General features: G+C 29.7%; 5 protein-coding genes and 2 non-coding genes across 7 annotated transcripts; 6 read left to right on the plus strand and 1 right to left on the minus strand.

Moving 5' to 3' along the window:
- The first annotated feature begins 338 nt into the window (after positions 1 to 338).
- On the plus strand, positions 339 to 411 carry TBLA0Atrna22K. Its single transcript has one exon. It is a non-coding gene; the product is annotated as a tRNA-Lys (tRNA).
- A 2,153-nt stretch (positions 412 to 2,564) lies between these two features.
- TBLA0Atrna18T lies at positions 2,565 to 2,637 on the minus strand. Its single transcript has one exon. It is a non-coding gene; the product is annotated as a tRNA-Thr (tRNA).
- Positions 2,638 to 6,476: 3,839 nt separating this feature from the next.
- TBLA0A10510 (arrestin family protein) lies at positions 6,477 to 9,053 on the plus strand (the record flags this gene model as incomplete). The annotated part of the gene is made up of 1 exon (XM_004178300.1): positions 6,477 to 9,053. One exon carries the CDS (start codon positions 6,477 to 6,479, stop codon positions 9,051 to 9,053), a length of 2,577 nt encoding a protein of 858 aa, XP_004178348.1.
- Positions 9,054 to 10,043: 990 nt separating this feature from the next.
- Positions 10,044 to 12,119, plus strand: LAG2 (Lag2p; the record flags this gene model as incomplete). Its single annotated transcript, XM_004178301.1, has 1 exon — positions 10,044 to 12,119. One exon carries the CDS (start codon positions 10,044 to 10,046, stop codon positions 12,117 to 12,119), a length of 2,076 nt encoding a protein of 691 aa, XP_004178349.1.
- A 742-nt stretch (positions 12,120 to 12,861) lies between these two features.
- GTT3 (Gtt3p) lies at positions 12,862 to 13,917 on the plus strand (the record flags this gene model as incomplete). The annotated part of the gene is made up of 1 exon (XM_004178302.1): positions 12,862 to 13,917. The coding sequence occupies one exon, from the start codon at positions 12,862 to 12,864 to the stop codon at positions 13,915 to 13,917; it is 1,056 nt and encodes a 351-aa protein (XP_004178350.1).
- Positions 13,918 to 14,964: 1,047 nt separating this feature from the next.
- TBLA0A10540 (uncharacterized protein) lies at positions 14,965 to 16,446 on the plus strand (the record flags this gene model as incomplete). The annotated part of the gene is made up of 1 exon (XM_004178303.1): positions 14,965 to 16,446. The coding sequence occupies one exon, from the start codon at positions 14,965 to 14,967 to the stop codon at positions 16,444 to 16,446; it is 1,482 nt and encodes a 493-aa protein (XP_004178351.1).
- A 1,904-nt stretch (positions 16,447 to 18,350) lies between these two features.
- On the plus strand, positions 18,351 to 19,553 carry TBLA0A10550 (alkene reductase; the record flags this gene model as incomplete). The annotated part of the gene is made up of 1 exon (XM_004178304.1): positions 18,351 to 19,553. One exon carries the CDS (start codon positions 18,351 to 18,353, stop codon positions 19,551 to 19,553), a length of 1,203 nt encoding a protein of 400 aa, XP_004178352.1.
- Between the last annotated feature and the right edge of the window lie 402 nt (positions 19,554 to 19,955).

A 19,955-nucleotide genomic window follows, 5' to 3' on the forward strand; every position in this document is an offset into this window, starting at 1 on the left:
GGAGTGTAATTGCTGGAATATGATTATATCATTTTCTATTAAGTGGTAAAAGACTTCTATCACGTGACTTATTATTTAAAATGTGTTTTTCTTATTATATCGAAAAACACTATTTAAGAAATATATTCATTTTAGTTATAGTATTTACTACATGTGTCTAAACAAAGTGATCGTAATCGTCTTTACATCTTAAACACTGTATAACAATGTCTAACTCTCTTGAATCCCAGTAGTATGACTCGTAGTCATCGGATTACGTGATCGTTTGCTTAAAGTCTAAACTTGAGAACATTACTTTTTATTATGTAGCATATGTCTTCAACAATTTAAGAAAAACAGCCTTGTTGGCGCAATCGGTAGCGCGTGTGACTCTTAATCACAAGGTTAGGGGTTCGATCCCCCTACAGGGCTTTTTTGAGTACTCACAGTATGATCACGTGATAGGTTTCAATAGCATTATTTATGAAATCTTTAATACAAATATATTTGTTTTGTTTGTTTTTTTTTCACTATTACAATTAAGATAATTTATTTAAATAATTGTAATCTTTTCAAAAATTCTACATATATTATTGTAAAATTTTTCAGTAAAATTAAAAACAATCAAAAGAGATTATAATGGTAATATGGCTAAAGTAGTCTATTAATTATTCTTTGCTAACCTTCTATTTAAAAGATTCTAGTACCTCTCCAATATATTTCTTTTTTTTAAAATTTTTTTTAAATCCGTAGCTTCTCCTCCTTCTTAATTGTGATATCCATATCACTATACACAGTATATTTGGTTTGACAGTGGTTTCTACATATTTTTAATGTTTTGGTTTTAAAATTTTATTAAAATTAAATAAATAATAAATACAAATAAACTTCCATACTGGGTGATTCTAGGTGTTATAAAGGAATTTTATGGTATGACTATTGCGCATAAAATATTACGTACTAAATGATATTTTTATACGACCGGCATGTCGGAACTTTATGGTATCAACTGTTCTCATAACAGTCCTCATCTAGTTAAATACTGACCAGCGGTCGAACTGTTCAAAATATTGTTGCTCATAGTTTAATTCTTAGTTAAGTAATCTGTTTGAATAATTATTATATTATTAGTATAAAAAATCTCCTTGCTTCTTTCGAAAGGGAATATATAATATATACAGGATATACAATGAACAGTTATAAACGTTTGGGATATTTTCGTGGTAATTTATACTCCAAAAAATGGACAGATCCACCATCAACGAATTAATGGTCTGATATTAAAATAAAACCTATCACATCTTAATACCTTCTTAATATCACCACTTGGGTATTTTTAGTAGTGAGGCCAGGTATGCTTAATTCATGTTGGATTATTAATTATATTAAGTTGTTATTAGTTGTCGTATAAGGCCACAATTACGACTAAGTTCATACTTTATTAGCTATTAACACAAAACCACAATTATGACACATCATGCCACAGCTCTGACAATTCTAAGGTCGTACAAGAAATATGTAAAAACGGGCTCTATTTTTATTCCAAGAAATGTAGGTTGTAAAAAAACAAAACAAATATGGCTTAGTATGTAATATTTCACGCTCAACAGTTTTAATCGACTTGTACCAAAATTTAATAACGACAAGTAAAAGTTTTGACTAATTGATATACCCTATTACTTAATTGATGATATGCTTTTGTTAGATACGTACTTAAATATTATAATATCCTAATATTAATACTTCAATTTTTCAAACAAAGGATAACATTCAACATCCAGCTCGCAAGAGTTTAGTAATATTATAATGTTTAATCTTCAAGCATAGATAAGTAAGAGCCGTATTTGTCAGATATTAAATATAATTTCCATTATTAATATGTGGCGCAGTGATTTTTGAAGTCACGCGATGATTTTCTATTCAGATGAGATGAGATCTACAAGAATATATAAACACGAAGATGAAAAGTTTTCACTATGACCAAGATATATAGAGAAAAGAAAGAAACGAAAAGTATCAACAAGAATGGTCTGGAAATCTGGAAACTAATATTATTATATATTACTTATCTAGATACATTACATACTAATCAAATTATATAGTCGTTTAAGTTAAATACTTCATTGATGTTATCACTCAGGAATTAGTACAAGTAACTATCGAAGATAGAAGGTGTAATAATTACTGATAGAGAACAAGCAAAAAAAATATTACAGTATTCGTATTCAAAAATATATATATCTCACATGACTGTAAATCAAAAAAAAATTCCATGTAACAATTTTAAGCTTTGCTACTCCCAGTAGTATATCTTTTTGACTGCTAGTCTAATACAAACTGTTTATTAAACTATACAAATATATACCTGAGCCTATGTAAGTTAAATATTATTATTATTACGTTCCGATTTGTTCACTATACACTTCCATATTTTGTATTTCGTCCTTTTTGTTTTCTGGTTCTTAAATAGAATTTATGTTCATGATTCACTTGTTAATCTACATGTTCATTCCGTCATCACATGATCCTGATTTATATACGTGACTAACGTAGCTCACACTACGTGAGCTTCCAAAAAAAGAAATTGCTTTCAACCAGAGTCGAACTGATGATCTCCACATTACTAGTGTGGCGCCTTACCAACTTGGCCATGAAAGCTGTTTTTCTTGAAGTATGTTGTAAACCAACTTAGCAGTACAATACACTTAAATAGTAACTACCAAAACTTAACTTAAGAATCTTATTAACTTAACACCAGTTAATCCTTTGAACTTACTAATATAATTGTTGTTCTTCTGAAACTAAATAACTATATAAAAGAACTATAAATTTATGCCTTAAGTCTGAAAAGCTGGCCGTTAAATACTTTTCAAAGGTCAACGCCAGCTTTTCCATTTTACTTTAATTGGCCTGTTTATAAACTTACTTACAAGGGTAGGAGTGCACATTTTGAGTAATGCTGGCTAACTAGTAGAGATTATGCATTGAACAGATATTCACAGGTATGCAACTAGCAGTTGCTCAATGTTGTGTATAGTTTCTAGTTAGCAACTTGTAGATGAGTATAAAGTCAATCTCGTCTACAACATTTTTGTTGTAGATAATCTCTCGACATATGCTAAGAAGAATGTTCTAGAAGATTTTGAGGTTATAAGCAATCTAGTTTTGAGGTTATAAGCAATCTAGTTTTGAGGTTAGTCTAGAAACTAGATAAAATGCTAACGTCAAAAGATTTATAAAGTCAAGTATATAAAGGTCTAGTATTTCATACTAGATCCAAACTTATTTGTATCCTGTAGTTATTTTATAAATTAAGAGAAAAAGAACAAGTTATTAATTTAGTGCAAGTGGTACTCTAACTTTAGTTTAAGTTCTAATCACTCAAGTATAGTTCAGGTTTGTGTAACCTCTAAGCCTCATAGTAATATTAGTATTGTCCCGAGGCTAGTACAACAGTTTTTGTTGTTAACCACCTTAGAGTAACAATGTAATACACTGGTAAAAACTTAATGGGCAGTTAATTTAACTTATCACCAAGCTACTAACCTTTCAAACTTACGAAAGATTGTTTGTCTTTTTAGATTATATACTTCTTATAAAGTAAACTATAAATTAGGGATAAGGGGCCAAGAAGCTAGTTCTATTTATACTTTTCAGAGATCGATGACAACTTCTCAGTTTAAATAGAGTGTTTGTAAACTTACTTACAAAGGTATGATTGTTCAATTTGGATAATGCTTGCTGATTAGTATGAATTATGTATGGATAGGATATTATCAAGTATGCAACCAGCAGTCGCTTAGACTTAGGTATAATTCATCGTCAATAGCTTGTATATGAGTATAGATTCCATACCATCTACAACACTTTCTGTTGGTAAATGTTGTTAATAAAAAAGAAATAAATAAGAAAATAGTTATATGAGTGTAACACAAGCAAAAGATATTGATAGGCTTGGGATGTATTATAACTCCTTATATATGTGCAAAATAGAGAAGTTACCCCACTTAGTGGGGGGGGGGGGGGAGGTTTCACAAAATGAAGAAGTCATGCAATATAATGCTGTGTTGGAGTATTATCTGTTGGGAATAGCATTTGTTAGCATTCTTTATTTCATACATTGTGAAGAAGTTAATTATTAGATATATGTCAGGACTATTGTTGTAGATGCTATTAGACTTAAACTCATCCGCAGGTTATTAAATATGAGTTACGTATAAACCCAAGTTCCACTAGTTGAATACCTATTTGTTACTTATCTTTGTTTAATTCCTACTAGCCAACAGACACGACCATTTATGTCTACCCCTGCCCTTCCCGGCAAGTTTATAAACAAATTATTTATAGTACTATTGAGAATCTATTATCTACGCTCGAAAACTATGAAATAGTTATCCTCTTGTCAACTAATATTCCTAATTTTTATTATATATATATATATATATAGATAGATATAGTTACTAAAAGAAGTTTAACCAGACGAAATGTTTCTTAATAGCCATTGGGAAAGTTATAGTAGTTGAGGAATATTTACTAGTTAACTGACAATATATCAAGTTTCTAATTGCAAGGAAATAAAATTGGTTGTGTGGAGTCAACATTTATCAATCCTATATTTAACTCAAAAAATTATTCTTTATAAAAAAATTATTACTTCAGAGAGTGTAGGAGAATACACTAGTTCAACTATCAGTCTTTACAGTTAAGTTGAAAAGAAATCATTATTTCAGAGTTAGTCCACTAGTATACAGAGTTTAGACAAATGTCAAAATTACTGGACATATATTTAGTCCTTTAGCTTTGAGTATTTTTAACATTGATAGCTGCATTAGATTTCAATGTAAATAGTAAGAGAAATAATAAACTCCTTATATTATTGGAGATGTTATGAAGTTAATATAGCAAAGAGAAGGTGGAAATATCATTAAATTTTTCAAGAATATTGTATTATGGCAGGTTATTGTATACTAATTTTCTAAACCTAGTACATACTAATTATTTCTGAGATATCGTCAGTCAGGTACGTGTCAATTTAAAAGATATAGATGAGCTATTTTTATAATTCTTTTTTTTTTTTTTTTTTTTTTCACTATCAGATATAATAACTCCCCATGTATTATCTAAGGTTGCAAATCATTATCTACTAACTAATCTAGCAAATCTCGCATTTTCAAGTGCAGAGAGCCAGCAATAAAGGAGAAGCAGAGGAAAGATGTGTTATCCTCAAGTCTTAATAGTCATGAATAAAAAATAATAAATAAAGGCATAACCTGTATATTTCTATAAATAATATGTCCTTAAAAATAGGCACGGATGAAAAATCCATTGAAGTAAATTAAAAACACGCGGATTAGATACCAGAAAATATTCTTGTCATAGGATTCCCATCAATCCTCAAGCAGTTAATATTGGAAATAAGTCATAATTCGATTGGATTAATGAAGTGTTAATCAAAAAATTTGATAAGACAGCCACAACAAAGATAGTTGGGAAAAATTTATATTTCAAAAAATTCTTCAATCATAAACTCCCTAGTTAACAACTACTTCAATACCTCTTGTCTTGCTTTCTTTTATCTTTACTGTCATTTCCATTCATGTGATGTCTGTCATTGACCGTCGGCGTGTTGGCACTCAGAATTAAAATCGGCCGAACAAAATCCCATTGGGTTGAATACCAGAAAGCTCTTTCAATTGACGAAATAAATCTCACAACCGTGAACAGATAATTTATGGGATTTAGAGCATGAATTGTTTTAGGACCCTTTTTATAGAATGAAAGAATTCTAAAATTAATGAGATATTGGCAAGAATTATATAATAGTTGTATTTAAATACCAGTATCCTATCTTATCAAACTGCTCTGTTATTACTGAATTTGTAATTCCTCGTTTTGCTTTTTTGGACCTAAACTATATTTTATCATTCTATATATATTTATGTTATATTGGATTCCAAAAAACTGAATCCTGTCATAGATTTGTAGGCCACAAGAATATTCAACCAAGTTAGTACTGGTAATTATAAGAAGTAATTTCTTCTGGAATTTTTTTTTAAATTATATTTTATCTTTATTAAAAACGTATACCCGATCGTTACTCCTATTCTAGCAGATCAACTATTTTAATTTATTTTATTGTTTTTTTGTTTTAATCGTTACATTTTTGATTTTTTAAATTGTTTTAGTTTGGCATTTTAATTGTGTTTGTTGGTGTTGCTTTAGTTTGAAAATTTATATCCCTTTCTAATTCTTTCATTTCCATATCAATCCAGTAAAAAGTAATTCAATATCCTTTATTGGTTATATTCTGCTCACTTGTTAATTTGCATTTTAATTGTTAATTCATTTTGTTATTCTTTTTTTTGTTTTTGATTTCATTACAACTCCTTCAAATTTTTTCTACATTCCTCTACAATAGTTCATACTTTTTTCAAGATCCGTCCTCTCCTCCTTATATATTTCAGGCATATTCATTAGTGGATAATATATAAAATAAAATGTTCATTGGCACAAAATCATCAAAAAGTAAAGGCCCATGTTTATTTGATATTCGAATAAAAAGTGCTGATCATAATGTTATTCTTTTAAAAGGTCCTCCTCATAGAGCTTCATCAGCTCTCTTGACAGGAACTGTGGTTTTGTCTGTTTTAGAACCTATTCAAATTAAAAGTATGAATCTAAGGTTGCATGGGAAAGTTCTATTGAATATCTTAGTCTCTAAAAATAAAGACCAGCCGAGATACAATAAGTATGAAAAACGTGTATTCGATCATAGTTGGGATAATTTCAATTTTGAAACTTATTTGGATAATCTTTATGATAATTTCAAGAATAATAATGCCACTCTTGATACTTATAACTCAAACAATAATTGTGGGAATAACAATAACTCTCTTTCCCTAGATGGAATTTTACCAAATGATGATGCTCAAAGAAGAAAGCGTGCTTTGTCGACAGCATCTTCAAATTCGATAGGTTCATTCTTGGGCACATCTCAATCAAATTATCGTACATTAGTAAGAGGAAATTATGAATTCCCATTTAGTGTCATCTTACCAGGTACTTTGCCAGAAACTGTAGAGGGTTTACCGAATGCATCCGTTGCTTACACAATGCAAGCTACGATTGAAAGATCAAAAGGTTATTCAGATTTAACTTGTAAAAAACAATTCCGAGTCGTTAGAACAATGGCACCAGATAGTGTTGAATTATCTGAAACTGTTTGTGTAGAGAATTCATGGCCTGATAAAGTAGAATATTCTATCTCCATCCCGGCAAGATCCATCGCTATTGGTTCTTCAACGCCCATTACAATTAAATTAGTTCCTATTTTAAAAAGATTAAGATTAGGTCCCATTAAAGTTACACTAATTGAACATGTTCAATATAGAGGATCTTTTGGTTCTGTTAATAATGAAGAAAGGACAGTTTTAAAAATGAAAATTAGAGATCCTTTAGGTCATATGAAAGAAATTTTAGATGAAGAAAATGGTGTTAAAGAAAAATTGAAAAATGAAGATATTGACCCATTTCAAGAAAGTTGGGAAATTGAAGCTTTGTTGAAATTACCAAATGATTTATCAATATGTACACAGGATTGTACAATCTTGAAAAATATTAAAGTTCGTCACAAATTAAAGTTTGTAATTTCTTTGGTAAATCCAGATGGTCATCTTTCAGAATTAAGAGCCAATTTACCTGTTCAATTATATATTTCTCCCTTTGTAGCGTTGACTGTTAAGAATGATAATGAAACAAGAAATTATAGTAATCCAAGATCTGATTCTCTAAATTCAAGAGATGTTAATAGAAACACAAGTAGTTCGAGTCTTGGATATTTCCCAGCATCAAATTCTTTTACAAATTTACAGAATAATAATATATCAAGTATGACTCCGACATTTTTAGATCCAAATATTGATAGACCAGACAGGAGTGAACTTCTTTTTGCAAGATCTGCTTCAAACGTAGAATTGGCTGTTCTATCGAATTCTACAAGTATGCCCAAAATGGCAGATTTATTAGCTCCACCAAATTATGAAAGTCATACACATGATAGATTATGTGGTAGTAAATCAAACTTAGCAGATGGTGATATTTCCGGCATATCATCACCAAATAGGACAAGCTTCATTCAAGATACCACTCTAGATACATTGAACAGTGCTGTTCCGATTGATTTTAATAGATTGAGCATGCTAAGTAATACAGACGTTCAAGATGCATCCATACCAAGTACTCCAGGTATAATAATTGAACAATTTAAAAATCAATCATCGCATGATTTGCCAAACGGAATATCTGAATTAAATTTAAGTGGGCATATTTATAATAGCAATGGTATTAAGACAAGAAGCTCTAGAGCCAATTCTGCAGCATCTCAACCTCCTCTTTCTTTTTCTCCCAAGAGAAGACGTGATGAATGGGAAATAAATACATTAAGTAGGGTACCTTCATATGACATTGCACTTACTAACGATGAAGTTGCAAATGATTTACCACCTGCGTATCCCTCTGATGAAAGCCTTCCGGGAATGAATTCAACTCAGTTGGAAAGGCCTCAGTTGATACATCATAGATCTGGATCTTTTATCTCCACTAGTTCAAGCCGACCAAATTTAACAGCTCTCAATAAGAGTAATAATAGCTCGTCTGTCTCTCTAGTAGATTTATCGAGAACATCAACTACCAACAATAACAATAGTTCCATTAATCATTCTAATGATAATTCAAATAATGGATTTATGAATAGCACTAATAATTCGAATAATTCGAACAGCAATAATACTACTAATAATAATGGATTTTTTCCTGTTGTTTCAATGGGTACAACTGTTTCACTATCTTCTGCTCCAGTTCCTGTACCATTAACTAGTTTAGCTCCCCCAAATCCGGGCTTTAAAGGTAATAGCCATTATGGCATGAGTTCTAACTCACAGCAACCTTCGGATTTTGCAGAGCAACCCAATAATCAGATGCATCAGTACCAGCGATCTTCTATTAGTGCTGTTGTTAATCGACAACGCTCCACCTCCATTGGTAGTACTTTTAAAGGTATTTTTACCAAAAAATAAATGTCCATATTATAAACGTTCAACTATTAATTTGATTAATTTATCGAATTGAATTTATGAAACTTTTATCCATGTAAATTACCCTAGCACTATTTAGCTTATATAACTTTATAATGATTCCCATATTTATATATTGCATAAACTTTATGAACAATTTTCAATGAAAAATCGAATTTATTAATTTTAATTAACATTTTTTTCAACGTTGAGGAATTATATAAGTTGATTTTTGAGAATGGTTAAAACTTGTATTCTACTCAATACTGGGTAAAAATTGATTCCAAATCTTCCATTGTTTTTTTTTTTTAATTTTTAGTAATGGCCTATTGTTCTGATACTACGTTTGTCGGCTTCCTTTCTTTTAGTAGTTATTAAAATTGAATAAACTTTCACATTTTTATTACAAAAAGTATAGAATTTAAATAACAACGAGACTTTTTATTATGAATTCAATATTCTAAATAGTCTGAATAGAATTCCAAGAGTCTAGTATTTACATCCAGGTAGTTAAGATATTTAAATTATTCCTTAGTTGTCCTATTTAGGGATATTTGGTATCTTGTATTTAAAATAGCATTTGTGATGAAATTAGAGAAAAAAAATAAAACGTTCAAACTCACAATTTACTATTTGGTTGCAAGTACTATACTTATTATTTCCATTAGTGTCCTTTCATTCCTTGAAAAAAATGTATTCCGATCTGCCCCGCAATTATTCCGAGCATTCCCGAGACGTTTAAGCGGTGTTTTCCCACTAAATATTGAAAATCTAAATCTTTCAAAATCTGCTGTTTACAAAATTTACGTTTAAAGGTAAAAGAAAATACTGAAAAATCTATAGGGTAATTAAAGCACTTCAGCTTGTAATAAAATATATTAAATTCTATTTAGCTACTAGATTAACAATATTCTAAAATCTGCAAAAAATAAAATGAGAATTGACGAAGCTATTACCAAATATTACAATACTGATGATGCAGATATCAAATACATGATTTTAAGGGAAGGTTTTCCAATTGACGATAATTCTACTGAATTAAAGACTCTTGTAGAAAACCTATTATTTCCAATTCTTGAGAAAGAAACTAATATACAAATTTTAGATTTAGTTACTACAGAAGTATTTCCAAAAGTAATCTCTAAATGCATTGCTTCAAATGGTAAATCAATTGGTAACAGGAGGGACAATAGTTGGTATGATTCAATTATTGTTAGACCATTACTGCAAATATTTTTCAAAAACTCACAAAATTTTGCTCTATTACAGTCTCTATGTAGCGTTTTAAAAGTTACAAGAACTTGTAGTCATTTTCCATATTTAGGGAAAGATTTAGTCGGTTTATTCCTAGGATATATTCAAAGAGATGAATCCAACAGTACAAATTTAAATAGGATGTGGAATGACTGGGAAATCTTGACCTCATTGATAACGATATCGTATAGTCGTAAGAACCATAAGATATCAGCAGATGTATTAGAAGGTGTTATTGAATTAACCAATAAAAAAGATAACTTACAAAACCATGAAAAGGAATTACTCATCGAAACTATTAGTCATTCAGCCAGTCATACTTTATCATTATGTTTCCATAAATTATCAATTAATCAGTTGATGGTCAGTACTGAAATATGGTATAAATTTTCAGATTTTGTTGAAGAAATGTTTAATTCTAAAATTATCGAAGGTTTAAATTGCATATTAGATGATAGTCAAATATTATTTGATGATATTTTACCACTTTTAAGTATTACCAATAATTTATCACCTTATTTTGCTATTGATGTGTTTAATGAAACTGACCAAAATACAAAAGATGATACTCAAGAAGTCAAAGAGTTAACAAAAGATGCTAGTAAGGAAGATGCTAAGAAAGCAGTTAATTGGCAAACAAAGAAGTTAAGTTCCAAATGTATTGGAAATTTGCTTATAACTCTTTATCGAATATTTTTAGAGGTTGTCAAAAAATTACAAATGGAAGTAGAATCTACTATTCTGTCATTTGACTCTGCACCATCGAATAGAAATTTAAGTAATACAAATGAAGAAGAAGATGCTGATCAACAAATATATCTAGATGATCTTGAAATGGAAGAAAGTGATGAAGGTGAAATGTTATTTGAAGATAATATTGAAGATGCAAATATTTCGATCTCCTTAGAATATAATTATCCGATATTATGTAATATTTTGAAATTAATTGTTGAAATTCTTCAACATATTGATAATTCTGAATTAAATCCATACTTCATAAAATCGAATCAAGAATTATGTAAATTATTTGAATTTGAAGGAATTCTCCAGAATTCTACGTTGAACGTTAATCTTTTAAATGAATTAGAAAGAAGTGAAGAAATGATCCCCACTTTAAAGCAAATTGAATCCACTACTGATATTCCATTAGAACTAATACAGAATATGGATAAAGATTCCTTAATGGAACATAAATTTGCAGTATTAAAATTCATTAAACAACAGTTAGAACAGCCTGAAGTTACATTGGATAATATTCAAATAGGTCTTACCACTATAGAGCAACTCATTTCAGCAGTTTCATACAGTGATATCCATGTGGTATTGGGTCAATGGCTTCTTCCATTATTAAAAGTCAATAAAACATTTGTAAACGTTTTAAAAGTTGGTAATATGAAACAATCTATCGATGAGGGAGTATCAGTAAGAACAATGGCATACACCATTTTATTACAATTGAATTTAGATTACCAGACCTCCTGTAAAACCCTTAAAATAGTTATTAATCAAGGTATTAAGGACTCTGACAACATCATCAATGAAACTTCTTTAAAAATATTAAATAATTTACTTTCCAAATATTATTTGGAAATCGAAGGTTTAAATAAAGAATGGTATAACGACATACTATTGGAACGAGTCAAATATAGAGTAGCCAAATGGCATGAATCTTTGAAAAACAGAGATAATATGTTAAAAGATAGTAGTTTGGCTCATCGGATCACACCTCAACAAATGCAAGAATGGAAATTGACTGATGAAAAGATGCACAAGTTTGTAGATATATTTGAGGTTGAATATCCCAGAATCGAATAGCTGATATTTCAGGTAGTGTCTCTGGCATGGAATGATTGAATTATCACATCCACAGATCAAGTAGTATAAGATAAAGCAACTAGATTAGGAATTTCTATCGATATACACGTGATATGGTACGGTCATGTGCCTAATTTTTCTCCTATGTTTTTTTTTTTATTTTCAAATAGTTTGTTTTTGTTTTGACCCAAAGAGGAAACAGGGCCAACCACTAACATTTCTACTCTTTTCGTTTCTATCCCTTTGTTTTTGTTAAATACGCTTAAGGGAAAACGGCAGTAAATTGAAAAAAACGAAAATGAAATTAATTACTATATTTTGAGAAGAATATTTCAAAATGTTGAGTAATATATTAGATTATTATACAAATAATTACTTATTCAAAATAGTATAAAAATTGTTTTAATTATTTTACTTATACTAAATTTGGTTTATTGTATGGTTGAAATATTTCTTTAGATAAGAAACCCCCGGTCGATTAAAAAATTCAAGAAAACAAATTACTTCGACTATTTCTACTAAAAAAAAAATACTTATATATATACATTTCATAACTGGAAATATTTAAAAGGTTAATTTTAAAATCGTACAAAAAGGAAAAAAGAAAAAAGAAAGTTATTAATAGTTACAACATATAACCAAAAAAATTTTAATTTTTTTTTCAGTCTTCAAAATAAATATCCTCAAACACCCTTAATATACATACCCTTACGATATTAAACAAAACTAAAAAGAAAAAAAAATGAGCTCATCCTCTCCTTTAAAACGTTGGAAAAAATTTGAGCTATTAGATTTAGCAGAGAAGTTGGAAATAGCAGATGGTCTTTCAAATTCTAATAAGAAAGATGATTTGATTGAAATCATTGAAAATCGGTTAGATGAGGTTGGTGACACATTAAATATTGAGGATGAATATCCAGAATTACAAACTTATTTTTCTAAACGTAAAAGTAGGAATACTTCACATGGTGAAACATATAACCTTGAAAATAATGAAATTAGCAATAATTTTAAATCCTCGCAAGACTATGATGCTAAGGTAGAAAAACTTGAAGATGAGGATGAATTTCCAGATGAAGATTTTGCTGCTGAAGAATCAGAACAAGTTGTACATAATTTGGCACACGAAAATTCTCATGTGAATCTCAAGGATGAAGATGAAAGGACAAGAATCGAAAATACAGATGAATTAGATGAAGCGTTAGACAATACATCAAGTAATTTCTATTCTTTTAATAAATCCAAGACAAATTTCAACTCCTTAAGGTTTGATAATGATCCTAATGAAGATGGTTATGAATTACAAGAAGGTACTGAGCTGATTCCTGATACCGGCAGCAAACAAGTTAATAAGTCTTTTAAATTCAATTTCCAAGATTATATGTCAGATATTACTTTGAAAGTAAAGAAATGTAATGAAAACGTACAGGATTATCTATCCACTATTTATACTATTGAAACTATATTCTACTCAATCGAATTATACTCATTGCTAGATACTTATTCAAAGAGAGATATTTCCAATTTTAATGAGATCTCGTACGACATGGGTATTTGGTTACTATTTTCCTTTGTCATACCATCATTCATAGCATACTATATTAATTTTATTCGATATGATTTACCATATGTAGAAATTGATCCAATGATTTTCCACATCACAAAATTCCTAATATCGTTATTCTTCTTTTTAAATGATCAAAGAGGTAGGCCAAGTCTCTCATGGAACCAAAACTTGGGGGTACTACCACTTGTATTCTCCACTGTTGGTATTTTGATTACCCTTTATATTTTCTAAGAGTCAAAAAAAACCATTTATTTCTTTTCATATTTGCAAATATTACATATATATATAAACATATATTTAAGAAATTAAAAACCAAGAGACTTTCTTCATATCATTTAAATTCAAAGTACTAAAATATATCACCAGTACCTTTTATCTTTTTCTTATTATGTTGTGTTAAAATTTTTATTTATTCATTTACTTTATTTCCTCCATACTCTTTTTCTTCATCTTTTTTTTTTAATACAAGCGCATACTTAAATGTACTTGTGTGTGTCTTGATTTATCTATTTTAAAATCTAAGCTTAAATCTCAATTGCTTTATTCCAAACAATAAAAGTACCCTGGTAAAAAATCCGTTCCACATTTCAAATGAAAGTAGAAATTTATTACATACATTAACCAATTACTTATCATGTCACAATTTCCTATCGTTATCATTAGCTTTTTATTGTAAAACCTCAATACGTCAACCCTATTATCAACCTCGTGCAAACCTTAATTAGCCCCTTTTTTTGCTGTTAAACGTTAAATTTTTACTAGTGAAAAAGCCACTTAACCCTGATAGATAGGTATATTAGCCCTATCCACATTATTTAAAATTGTGTGTGGCGTATGCGGCTCTTTTTATTTTTTATCTAGGTGTGGAATTGCCGCACAGACGGAGCTGTATCGCGCCACAGTCCAAGAAAACGACACCAATTCAACACACCAAGAGAAGTAATCACAATAAGAATAATGGGTAATAATAAACAATTTTTCTAAAAATTAGGTGTGTATAATTGTAAATTGTATTAAAAAAATAGAAAAGAAAGAGCATTCTTGGATTAAAATTTTTCTAAGCTTGGATCTTCTGATTTCATTTCAGGTTTTTAAGATGGAATTAAATTTGAAATATTTGAAAAATGAAGATAAAAAGTATTTTATAAATTTGTATATATGTATGAATATATTATTTATTAATTTAATATTTGGATATTCTAATTTTGTACTGTTTGAATAAACATAAAAAAAATATTATTATAGAGAACTCAAGTAATATTTAAATAAAATAAAAAAATGAATGGTGTAGAAATGTCAAATGACTCAGTCATTTGGGATATCCACAGTGGTAGAAAAAATCTTACTTCGATTAAGTCAATTGAATTAAAATCTTCGATTTTTCATATACATAAAAATCAACTTGAAGACAAACATGATATAATTGATAAAGTATCTACTATTAAAGATAAAACAGACACTTTATTTATTTGTAAAGAGGAAAAAAATAGTTTCCCCGAGGGAGGTCTACGAGGCTGGTTAGCTGTCTTTGCATCTTTCATAGGAATGGTAGCCTCTTATGGCACCATGTATGCACCGGGTGTGATTGAAAATTATATTAAAGAAAATCAATTGAATGATACTAGCTCTTTCGAGATAGGTTGGATATTCTCGTTATATATTTTTATCTGTTTCATTACATTCATCCTTGGTGGCACATTATTTGATAATTTTGGATTCAAAAAACCTATTTTAATTGGTACCATCATTCATGTGGGAAGTCTTTTTTCATTGGCAAATTGTAGAGAACTTTGGCAATTTATATTAGGCTATTCAATACTAGGCGGGTTTGGTAATGGTATTTTAATACCTTGTTTGATTAGTATTCCAAGTCAATACTTCAATCGGAAAAGAGCTTTAGCCATTTCTATAGCAAGTATTGGAGGATCTATTGGTGGTATTATTATTCCGATATTGTTAAGGAAATTTTTCTCTATGCACAGATTAAATCAATTGGATTATGGGTTTATATGGGGTATTCGGACATGGGCCTTTTTAGATTTGGTATTATTGTTATTAGCTTTAATGTCAGGGCAAAGTAGAATCATAAAGGAAAATGTAAAGGATTCAAATATTCCGAGTTGGAAATATTATTGTAAAATACTACTGATTGATGGTTTTGATTATAAGGGATTAAAGGATGTAAGATACGTATTTTGTGTAATTGCAACCATCTTTACAGAAGTCTCTTTAAAGGCAGCTGTCACGTATCTAGGTTCCTATTGTACAAGTAAGGATATCTCGAATTCAAATGCTTATCTAATAATTACAATTGTTAGTATTACTGGTATTCCAGGAAGATATATCACAGGTTATTTGGCAGATAAATTTGGTAGATATAATATCACCATCCTTTATACTTTGTTTTTAACTTTATTGATGTTAGTAGATTGGTTCCCTTTTGGTACAAATTTGACTAATTTATACGTCATCATTTCGATATATGGATTTTTGTCTTCAGGTGCATACACAATGTTACCAGTTTGTTGTGGTCAAGTGACAACTACAGATAAATTTGCCGTCCGTTATTCAACAATGTATTTTATTATTGGATTTGTTCAGTTAGGAACTATTCCAGGAACTGGTGCAATTATCGGTTGGGGTGAAAAGACTCATTATCAATATTATGTATTATTTTGTGGATTATGTTCCTTTTTAAGTTTAGTTTTCTTCATTATTGCAAGATATTGTTCAGTGAAATTTAAATTAGTAAAATTTTAGAAAAATTTAAAGATAAAGTTGCTTTTACATTTACAAGTTTGAGAATGAAAAATTAAGAATTAATAAAGAATTATATATGCATTTAAAAGGCAGGAAAAGTTTAAAGTGTTTTTGATAAAATTTGCTCACCTCATTATCATTGTAATAGTGGTGATGCTCTATGAGATTCCAAAAAAGTTCTAAACATCACTTTTAAAACACTACTTATTTTGTAAGATTATCATCAAAACATCTTATCTTTGTTAGAGTATTTTGTCCCTGCTCCTAGGTAGTGTGCTTTAAACTTTAACGCATATAATAGGAGTCTCCAGGAAGTTGGATCAATAAATAAGGGAATAAACCATCAAGTCTTAGATAAATTTTTATTTCACCAAAAAGTGATATGTTATACAAGATAATTTGTTATATTACTGTAGTATATTCTGTTATGTGTATCATGTAGATCTAGAAAATTCTAGATACAAATGAGAGGGAGTGATTGAATCTAAAAGAGACTTCAAGATAGAAACGCGGTGGGTAGTACCTAGTGGGCTTATACTAAACAATCAATTATACTCTACTTTGAAACACCATACCAATTGGTTAACAAATTCCTAGATTTTGATTTTTAATTTTTGCAATAAAATATTGTCGATTCAAAAAAATATTAAAACTAATATAATATAAACATCCATAATAATATTTTTCCTTTTTACTAATATATACTCTGGTCTATTCTTGCTAGATATTCATGGTCTTTTTACATACAACAGTAGATATACTGGTTTAGGATAAAAGATAGTATAACGTGAATATATGTTACTAATAAAAACCCCAATTAGAAAATTCGTTGTCGTTAATTAAAGTACATCACGTAAATTCTACAGGGTGTACTAAGCAGGAGAGATAAATAACTCTTGTGAGGTTAATTAGGTGAAAAATTTTCACTTGTAGACGACGATGAATTGACTTCTCTTGTCCAAAAAAATGTATAAATTGCCAAAATTTTAGTCGACATCTAACCTTTATATTTTTATATTTTCTATAATTTTAATTCCTACTCAAAAGGGTAGGAGGCTTCTATACCATAAAATACTTACTACAAAACAGAATTATTCTCTTAATTATGACTAATAGCAATACTAATATCAAGGATTCAAATGTCGTACAATTCTGTCATACTATATAAGCTCTCCACAATATTCTCCTGATTACTACAATATCAGAATACTCTCATCTTATTATTTTGGAATAATTTCCTTTTTGGACCAATATATATATATATATATATTTGATTCACAGGGTCCAAGATTTCCCTATGTGGCATGGAAAAAGAAAAAAAAACGAGCCGAATTCCGAATTTCAAATGCCGAACCCCGTGTTAGTCGGCAAGTTCTTTTCTTTTTTTCGGTATTATAATTCTCCAGATTAAAATTTCAGAATGATTTGAAGCCATGGTTTTCTAACTACTGAAACAGGCTCTCGTATAATAGTTTCATAATGCCATTTTTGATTATTGATAATGTTCCTTTTTTCCCTATAATATCTCTTCTTTGTTCTACCTCATCTTGTTTCTGGAGGAATAAGAAATTCTTTAATGCTACTGCATATTCTGTGCAATGGTTGCATTTATCAAAACCTTAGATGTGTAACACCTGATGATTAATTTAAAGTTTTAAAGGTGGTAAAAAAAAGAATTTCCTTCTGGGATCTAGTTTAGTGGGCTTATGATGGCCAACTTTTTCCTAGTTCAATCTTCACATGTAAGATTTTACTGGATCTTATACTAGATCAGTTTCTTGATTAAAAGAAAAATTTATATAAATACTGATACATATTTCGATGTTTAAAATGTCAAGTAGTTTCTTATAACTTAGAAACATAGAAATAGCATCCCAAACACTTGGACTTGACCAATCACAGAAATGCCATTTGTTAAAGATTTCACCCCTGTTGCCTTGAAAGATACCAACTTATTCAAACCAATCAAAGTTGGTGACAATGAGTTGAAACATAGAGCTGTCCTACCACCTTTGACTAGAATGAGAGCTCATCATCCAGGCCATGTTCCAAACAAAGATTGGGCTGTCGAATACTACGACCAAAGATCTAAGAGACCTGGTTCTTTGTTAGTCACTGAAGGTGTTTTCATTTCTGAACAAGCTGGTGGTTATGATAATGCTCCAGGTTGTTATTCTGACGAACAAATTGCTGAATGGAAAAAGATCTGTGATGTTGTCCATAAGAATCACTCTTTTATTTGGCCACAATTATGGGCTTTAGGTTGGGCTGCTGATGCTAAATCTATGTCTAGAGATGGGTTGAGATATGATGGTGCCACTGATAACGTCTACAGTAACGATAAATATGGTATATTGGCAAAGGAAAACAATATCAAGATTCACGGACTAACCACTGATGATATCAAACAATATATTAAAGATTATGTTAATGCTGCTAAGAGAGTTATTGCTGCAGGTGCTGATGGTGTCGAAATCCATTCCGCTAACGGTTACTTATTAAATCAATTCCTTGATGAAAATTCTAATAAGAGAACTGATCAATATGGTGGTTCCATTGAAAATAGAGCCAGATTCCCATTAGAAGTTGTAGATGCTCTTATTGAAGCCGTTGGTGCTGAAAAAGTCGGTATTAGATTCTCTCCATATGGTACTTTTAATGATATGGCTGGTGGTAAGAATTCCTTGATTGTTGCTCAATTCGCTTATATCATTGGTGAATTGGAAAAGAGAGCTAAGGCTGGTAACCGCCTTGCTTATATTCATTTAGTGGAACCTCGTGTCACCAACCCATTCTTAACCGAAGGTCAAGGTGAATATTTGGATGGTACAAATGATTTTGTATACTCCATTTGGAAGGGTATCATTATTAGAGCTGGTAACCTAGCTTTACACCCTGAAATCGCTAAGGATTTATTGAAGGATGATAGAACATTGTTGGGTTACGGTAGATTATGGATTGCTAACCCAGATTTGGTTGACAGATTGGAAAAAGGTTTACCGTTGAACAAATACGATAGAGATTCATTCTATTCCATGACTTCTGAAGGTTACTTAGATTACCCAACCTATGCCGAAGCCATTAAATTGGGTTGGGACAAAAAATAAGACTAAAATTTTCTGGTATGACTAAGAATTTTTTTAGTTTAAAATATTTTATAAATTATACATATTTTTATATTTTGCTATTTACCATTGTAACAAAGCATTTTCATCTATTAGTATTTGCCTGACAGGAGTTTGTAACTTGTTTGAGGTTAGTAACATGTATTGCAAATATAAAAACAATACTACTCCAATGGTACTGTTTCTTTTTTAAGTTCAAGACTTATTTGTTATATATAAAATAAATTTGACATTGAGAAGTTTCTTAAAATATTTACCTATTAATATTCAAGTCTAGAAGCATTTTTTCCCAACTATTTACAAAGGACTAAATTCTGATTGGAAAATATTATTTGTTTCAATTAATTTAATGATTCTTCATTCTATGATTATATTTTTCTTATT

This window comes from Henningerozyma blattae, chromosome 1, assembly GCF_000315915.1.
Source record: "Henningerozyma blattae CBS 6284 chromosome 1, complete genome".
Taxonomy (NCBI): Eukaryota; Fungi; Ascomycota; class Saccharomycetes; order Saccharomycetales; family Saccharomycetaceae; genus Henningerozyma; species Henningerozyma blattae.